Genomic DNA, 8,639 nt, shown 5'->3' on the forward strand with positions numbered 1-8,639 from the left:
CTCCATGTCGGGCATGTTATAGTATCAATTTGTTTGATGGAGAGAATTCACATGGGCATTGTATAAGGTGCTTATGTTTTGCTACCTAAGATTATGTTATTCATCAAAATGCATAATTTAAGTTACATTAGTATATAGTAGCAAGTCTTTAAACATGAAAAATCTAAACTTAATAGATATTTTGTACTTGAGACCCTACAATGCACTAGGAGGCAATCCGAGAATGTTGTATTGCCTCCTAGCACACGGTAATATCGAGGTTAGTTCTAGGTCTAGTTTTTACTATTAATAGATGGTTTTTGTAATTTAAACATAAATGAAAATCCTAGAAGAGAAGAATATAACAACCAAGCCATCTAATCATATAGAGTTCCTAAAACTCCAAACATTGAAAAGGAGATAGGAGTTCATGTAGAAGCCTTAATGGACCCAATCCTAAAGATTAGTCATACTGCACAGATTACCAATGAAGAGAAATTCCTAGCACAAAAGTTGTTTTTCTTCCTTAAGAAGGTTGGAAAAACTTGTTACTTTGACAATGTCAAATCTTCAATGTGTCATTAAACACATAGGATATAATCTTGTCAAACATGGTATACTCCCATGAGGAGTTCCAAACCTTTGATGAAATTGTGGAGATTGAAAAGTAGGTAAATGATTTAATCATTTTATTAACTACCCATTTGGGGAAGCCTTCAACAACCAAAGTAGAATTTTAAATAAAAGCTATGAAAGCTTTGTCAAGATAGCATAGAAACATTGGACTATTCATTCTAGATATAGAAGCGTGTTTCTGTTTTGGGTTTATTTCTACATCTTGGCCTACCAAGAAGAGTTAACTAAACCAAACTTCACACACTGGAAGCCAACTACAAGAGAAGTGAATATGTTGAGCACATAGATGTGGATACGGAGGAGTTATTGCCCATTGAGAAGGAGAAGACAAAGGTATGGAAACTTAAGAAAAAAAATATTAAAGGGAAAAATGTAATTCAAGGAGACAATATATCCTGTTCAAGCTTTTTAATTTATCTTTTACAAGATGCATATCATTGTTAGCATGCCTCTAATGTAAATCAAATATGTGTAATATTACTACCAAAGGATCCCAAGTGTCACACCACATGTAATGTTGTGCCAACTAATGTCACTAGTCAAAAATATTTGAGAGCATGTTTTTGGTACAAACCCTTTGATACGATGTCATTGGAAGGAGGTTTCACGTCATACTTAAAACACACACTATTGTGAAAAATACTTTTGTTTCAACCCATTCTTCTCATGGTAATGTAAGGAGGCCAATATCACAGTAGACAACTTGGCACCTTGATTCCATCATTTTAAACACAGAGGACTAAATGGAAGTAACAACAAGCTTTTCACTATATGTCTACATCCCAGAAAAAAATCTTGGGCCAAATTATCCATTGTCATGAACAATTGGGGATGTGGAATGAATTCTAGTGGTGCAAAGAAGGCCCGTTAAAATGATATTTTCCAACACTAAAGAGGGAAAAATACACTAGTGCTAGAAGGATCGTGACTATTAAGCCCCCATCAACCAATTATACACTTGTGACTTCACTATGGCACACTTACAACATGTGCTACTAGTTTCTATGGGCAATAATGAAAAAAAGATCTCCTAAGTGCACCTTTGGCAGCATTTCAATATAACTAGGGGAAGCGGTTTTATTGATCCTACTAAGATGGTCTAAGAAATTTAAAAATTTGAAGTGCAAGTCTTCATTTTCCGAAGAAAATCGCAATAATCTATCCCTTTTTAATCGGAAGGGTTAAAAACAAAGGCTTCCGAGAATTTATACTCTAGGATGGATCGAGAACATGTTTACCACGAGCGTCGATATACGATTATAGTAAGCTTAGGGAATAATGGAATGCCTCATGTTGGTCAATAAGATGCAGAGAATAATAGCACGTATCGGAGGCAATGATCCACGTCTCGTGGCACGTTTGGGCAACTTAGGTCCGAGTAGCGCTAGACAAGTGAAGGGGGTTGGAAGGAGAGAGAGAGAGAGAGACACACACACACACACACACACACATATACACAGACCATCTTTCTCGTTAGGCTAAAGCCTGCAATATGGCGCCCTCCCCCTCTTCCCCCTCGGCCTCCAACGGCAAATTACAGCTGAAGCAGCATCTGCAGCAAGAGCATAACTCCGAGCTATATTTAAAGGCAGCTCTCTGCAAGCCCGATCACAAGACGGGCATGATGATAAGCAGCACAAAACCAGTCGAATCAGCTCAAGATTTGGCGGAAGATGAATACTATCATGATCATGGCGGCGGTCGGTCGTCATGCAACAGCAGCACGATGACAGAAGGAGAGTATCAGGAATATCAGTTGTATCAGTATAATAACAGCCTGTCTCTGCGATCGGGGCAGCTCTCCGACCTCCCAGGCGAGCTCCGGGACGTGGCCCATGGCTGTTTCTCGTCCATTCTGAAGAGGCCCTTCAAGGCCCTGTGTAGCCGCGTGGGGCGGCGATGGAGGCTGGGCGAGAAGAAGTACTACTCTCTCTACAAGTACCTCCACCTCTCGCCCGAGCATCCCCACCTGTCGCAGCAGCCTGCCGAACGTGGCTGCCCGAGCCTCCCCAGACCACCACCAGACCGATCAGCTGGTCGAACCAGCCAAGCCTTGAGGCTCGGTGACGCCAAGCCTGCACGTGCCATATCCCGACTCGGCTCGTTGGCTGCAGTCGACGATCAGCACCAAACAGCAGATGAGCTCCCACTCACGGGACCCCTTGATATTCATACGCTCACGAGTAGTCCCAAGCTCAGTAAGGATGCTGCCAACGAGCATGCCCGAGGTGAGAGGAGCTCGCCCCTGCCAAAGGTGATGAATCATGCCCAACCCAATCATATCACGGCTTTATCTAAGGTTAGTGATGCTCCTCTTATCGATCATGTAATTGATCCTATTCCCACTTTTGCTAAGGATAGTCATTCAACTAAAGAGCTAGGCTATTTCATTGCCAAGGAACCTAAGGTGGACACTATTGACACTAAAAGTCCGATTGTGATTGCCATCAAGGAGGCAACACATGATTCTAAAGAGGCAAGACTTAATGGTGATGGCCATAAGGATGACTTTTTAATAACCATTCATGGCCTTGCCCAAAAAATTCCAAGTGGCACCTTTGTGTCACCTCATGAGGCTGCCAACAAGGATTCCAAACTCAACCACGTCTCTTCCCATGGTAAATTGTTTGAAGAAACTCATTTGATCTCATTTGATGGTGATATCTTTCCTCCACAACCAATTGAAGCAAGATCCATTCCAAGTTCTAGACCTCCCATGCCACTAATCCCACAAACAATTGAAGCAAAGCTAATTCCCAATCCTACACGCCCTCACATGCCACTCATTCCACAAAATGCATTGATGGCCAATGGATTGCCATCATTTGAGCATGAACCAGAGAAAACCATCAAAGTTGACAAAAGCATGAGAAACTCATTATCATTGCTAGCCAATCATGTCTTCTCCACAAGGACTCAGTCATACAAAGGCAATTTGGCAACCATTCAATGCCCTTTACGATTCAAAGCATCTCCTCTTGCCACCATGGAAAACACATTAAGTATTCAAGAATCCTTGATGAGTTTGATTGTTGGTAGACAATTCGAGGACCTTGCTGATATGGAGGAGTTCTTGCAATTTTACACCCGCCTTTACTCACCTTGTTTTGTAAATATAGTTAATCAATTCTTTGAAGACGTTTGCAAAGATATATTTGAATGTGAGGGAAACCTTCAACAACGTGTACTTTGAATATTATGTAAATCAAAAGAAACAATGTTGTGCATTGGAAGTATTCATACATGTTATTTTAGAGGATTCTCATCTACAAATGCTTGAGAACATGTTTCGTTGAAACAAAGTATCTCCTAGGTAGCTAAGGATTGTAATTTCAAAGTTTCAATTAATGCCTTCTAAAGGAAATATGACAAAATTGGAACAAGTACTCTATATCTTGATTATTCATAAAACAGGACAAACATCAATCCCACAATGTATCTTTGATAGTAATAATTTTACAGGTAGTGTCATGATTAGCTAAATTTCACCAATTTAAACTTAGATTAAGATATATCAATACAATAGATTAGGCTTATAGATGGCCATATTGATGCATTTTTTGAACTTAAGAAAAAACTTATGGATGTGTCTTATATCATGCTTAACAATCCATTAGAAGACCTAGGTTCAATGTTGCATGTATTTCATAAAGGACATACACAATTTTACGTGCTCATTTTTCTATGCTCATTAGGCATTGTTTTGCCAATGCCTATGCCTAGTCAATTTACATGCATGACCTAGACTAGGTTATGCATTCATGTAGCCATGCTCTAATCTATGCACTTATGTGAGGGAAAAAAAAGAATAGAGAACTAAACTATCAAAACTATAAAGCAATCTTCAAGAAAAATATGAAACAAGAGTTGTAGAAGCAAGAAGAAGATAAGAAGAGATGGAAAGACTACCTAATTTCGGAATTGAATTGGATAGAATGTTTTCAACTCATTATCTACCATAGTTCCATGTTATTCCGAGAAAATCATTTGATTTTACATAACCTTGATAATTCAATGCTAATATAGTTGTCTATTCTAGCTTCTCTCTCTCAATGATCTTCTGATCTTAATAAGTGTATAATAATTATTCATTTGTCTATCTTGGCTAATATATATAATGAGTAAAGCATCTCTTGATGTAAAGGACATTAAGGCTATAACACTACCCCTTTATACCTTAAGACTCTAATCCATCTTAGTCTTGACTTGAGTCTTAACTAGCAAGTCCTTTTATTGAGTTTAGACAACCCCCAAAACAACTACTACATGGGGTGATTTGATAACCCTAGAACATGGACTCTCAATACTAACCCTTCAACGCTTTGTTTCTTCTCTTGCAAAGGTCCAATTGATTTCTAGAAAACCTCAATTATTTCCCATTTTCTATGCGTGAATACATTGTCTTCCCTTATGGACATCAAGGCCTTCTCTAAGTTCTATGTGAAGCTTTCCCTTTTAAGTTATGGGATTTTCTCCAATTAAGTTCACCAATAAAGTGGGAATTTGAGACTCCTTGTCGAGACAAGGTATCTTATGATTAATTCCCTAAGTTTTTGGGGCCATCAAGTGAAACTACTACTATCAAGTTCTAAGCTCTTAATCATTCATATCTAATTGTAATGTCCTTAGTAAACAAATCCTCATTAATAAATGGTGTGAATTATGAAATATTTAAGGTTAAAGTGATAGATTCCATTAATAAAATAAAATGTGCAAATATTATCAAATTGATGAATCACTAAAAACTAGTATGAGTGATTGAATTTAATCTAAGCATCTAAAACATGGGAAAAAATGAAAAATAAAAATGGGATCTATAATATTGAAACCAAGAAAAAGCACTAATGTAGATGTTTTGTCCCAAAACATTAACTCATCCAATGATTTTACAACATGTTAAGTGATGATACCAAGAACGTCTTAGACTAATCTTATAGGAATTAAATTAGAATGCACATTTTGTAGGGTTAGATATAGAGAAGATTTAGAAAAAGAGTGGAAAAGGAAAAATATGAGAAAATAGGGAGACAGTTGAAAAATACAATTTCTTGTTAGATGCACCACACATAAAGGCCTAAATTCAGATTAACTTTTTTTGTTTTAGAAAAAAGGGGTATTTTTTGGAAAAAACCATGTTGTGCTCTCTATTCTCTCTTATCATTGTGCAAGTTTTCATAGGGAGTGAATCAATGCATGATCTTCTTCCTACTTCTCATGGAGATGGAGAGGAGCTCATTATTAATGATCTTGATTTGAAGCCTTACAGAGATTCAATCATTCTCCTCTCCTAGTATCTTTCTACATGGCACATTGTTGTTATCCCTCTAACACCTCTCTAAACTTGTCATGCTACATCAAACATTAAGTCTATTCACACTCAACTATCTCCTCCTATATATTTTACCCGTTGTTTTTGTGCAAGAACTTTGAGAGGCCATCAAGATGAGTAAATAAAATGATTCAATATTTCAAACATTCAATATGTTGTTGAAGGTATTCTCCAAGACAAAAAAATAGAAATGTGTTCAAAAGCAATATTCTTATATGCTTGTAAAAAGTAGCTCAAAAGACTAGTTTCCATGGCCCCAAAATGACATGGAGAGAATGTACATGGAACCATAAACAACAAGCATGTGCTAATGCTATAGTGTAGCCTGAAGTGGGAGTGAAACCCAAGAAGGTTGTGGGGAGCTCTGCAATCCAAAGTTGCAATGTTCATATGTTAACCCAAAGTAGTGGTAATTCCACATAATGATAATTAGCTTAATGTGACAACCAAGTTGGGGTAAACTAAAGGTTAATATCTTTCCATTAAAATTAAATTTTACTTTCTCAAAATTTCCACTTAAATTATATATATTGGATATACATGAACTAAATGGGGTACAAAAAGTGATCCCAAGAGTGCTTGAAAAATTCACTATTAATAGAACTTGGTCTCTAAGAACAATATCAATTGATGATAGATAAAAATAAGATCCAAGAACATAATAAATTGCCTTCTTTTTAAAGGAAATGTTAAGATATATTTATGTTCTTATTTTGAAATGAATGGGATTGAAAGTAGAATTTCAAAATCCCCTATTTATAATCCATAGATATGGGATTTTCCATTAACAACATCCCATATTTGCAAGATTCAAGCTTTATGTTTTAGAGCTCTTCCATATCAATGAGCCTTTTCTTCCTAGCTTTTAAGGACCCATGACATGGTGGAATACAATTTTAGATTTCAGAGTTTCTAATAGAATTTAAGCTTTATCCATCTATTGTGAAGGGATCTCTCTCACTCAAACCTCAAGACCTATGGATTGTTTATTGGTCAAGTGTTTCGAGCCGAGCGGCCACGGCTACCTCTCACATAGCTGACGTGCTATTAACCCCAACATGAAGAAAGCAAAGCAAAAGGAAATAAAAAAGACGCAGGCAAAGGCGGAAAAAAGGTAGCCTGATTAAAGAAAGAATGGGAGAAAAGGCCAAAAGCGCAAGGGCAACCTTAAAAGTCCAAGGCAAATGCAAAAGGGGAAAGGTGCATTTTAAAATAAAAAGGCGCACCCTGAAATCTTGTAAAAGAGCGCCGGGCTCTCACCCGTGCAATTTGTAAATGTAGACGGGCAATGGAAAGCAAGCTAGGAAGATAGAAGGACAATGGGAAAAAGGGCCTAAGGCTATGGCCGGCCATGTAAAAAAGGGAAAAAGGGGATGACCGCCCAAAAGGGATTTAGGGTTTTGTATATAAAGTTGAAAAGTGAATGAGAAGCTCATTCTTGTGTGTGGCCAAAAGTGGCTCTCATCTTCTCCTTCTTCTTGCTTGCTTGAGCTTGTGCTTGAGAGAGGGAGTGTGAGAGTGTGAGGGAGTGAGTGTGTGAGGGTGAGGGACCGAGGAGGAGAAGCTCTCCATCTTCTCCTCTCTTCTTCTCTTCTCTTCTCTTCTCTTCTCTTGCTCACGGCAATGGAGCTTGGAGCGTGGAGCTTGAGGATGGAGCTTGCTTGAAGCTTGCACTTGGATCGTGGAGCTACCGGAGTGCGCGGGAGAGGAGGTAACTCGAACGGAATGGAGGTAAGCTCATTACACCCGTAGATATCGATGGTGCGTCGGCTATGTGAGAGGTAGCCATTAGTGCTCAGCTTGAAATGCTTGAAACAATAAGTGGTCCGAGGGTCTTGGCGGTTGAGCGAAGGCTCCCACATTTTGGTTCCATTGCCGGGACCAACGGATTCAAGCCTTGAACGCTTGCGCGCTTCGAATCGAGCATCAAAGTAAGGGGTTTCCCCTGAACTGGTGCTTGAGATAGGTAGGAAGGGAGGGGGTTGAAGATGGTATTCAATCTCCTTAGCAAGTAAGTTTTTTGCTTTCTTGAGATTTATGTTGTGGAATGAAGTAGTGTAGGTATTTACTTTGTGATTTGGATGCATTAGGGTAGGAAAAAACAAAGAAAAAAAGAATAAAAACAAGCATCAAGGTTTCTGCTATCATAACAGGGCATGAGGGTTTGATTTGTTTGTCGATTTGTATTTTGGAGTTTATTGGCTATCCCAGGTAGATAGATCTCTTCCCCATCACTCCAGCATCATTCCTGTTGAATCTCGTAGCTTGTAATAATCAATATCTTAAGATTTTGGATGATTCCATGCTCGAAAGTGCGTTCGGGTCAGCGCGATCGGACATTCGATCCAATATCCGATTCCCAGAATCGGACGTCCGATTTTGACAATCGGACGCTCGGACAACCGGCCGATCGGACCAACCCGTCCGACTCAGACCACTCGGACTTGGACCACTCGAACCAGTCCATAATCGGACGCTCGGACAACATCGGGGACAACCGTCCGATCGGACCATCCTATCCAATCGGACCACTCGGACCAACCCGTCTGATTTTGGAAATCAGACCACTCGGACACTTGGACACTCAGACAACCCCTAATCGGACCCGTCCAGAATCGGACCACCCAGAATCGAACCAGTCCGAAATCGGACCACCCTGTCCGATCCAATTCTGACAATCGGACTCCTGAAAATC

At 39.2% G+C, this 8,639-nt stretch overlaps 1 protein-coding gene across 1 annotated transcript; it reads left to right on the forward strand.

Annotated features, from left to right (window-relative positions):
- Nucleotides 1-1,968: 1,968 nt before the first annotated feature.
- On the forward strand, nt 1,969-3,842 carry LOC148041018 (uncharacterized). The gene is made up of 2 exons (XM_087687374.1): nt 1,969-2,914; nt 3,014-3,842. The coding sequence occupies exons 1-2, from the start codon at nt 2,108-2,110 to the stop codon at nt 3,806-3,808; spliced, it is 1,602 nt and encodes a 533-aa protein (XP_087543500.1). The 5' UTR covers nt 1,969-2,107; the 3' UTR covers nt 3,809-3,842.
- Nucleotides 3,843-8,639: the final 4,797 nt, after the last annotated feature.

This window comes from Lygodium microphyllum, chromosome 1 (genome assembly GCF_053477565.2).
Source record: "Lygodium microphyllum isolate KBCC chromosome 1, Lygodium_microphyllum_v1.1.10, whole genome shotgun sequence".
NCBI classification, from domain to species: domain Eukaryota; kingdom Viridiplantae; phylum Streptophyta; class Polypodiopsida; order Schizaeales; family Lygodiaceae; genus Lygodium; species Lygodium microphyllum.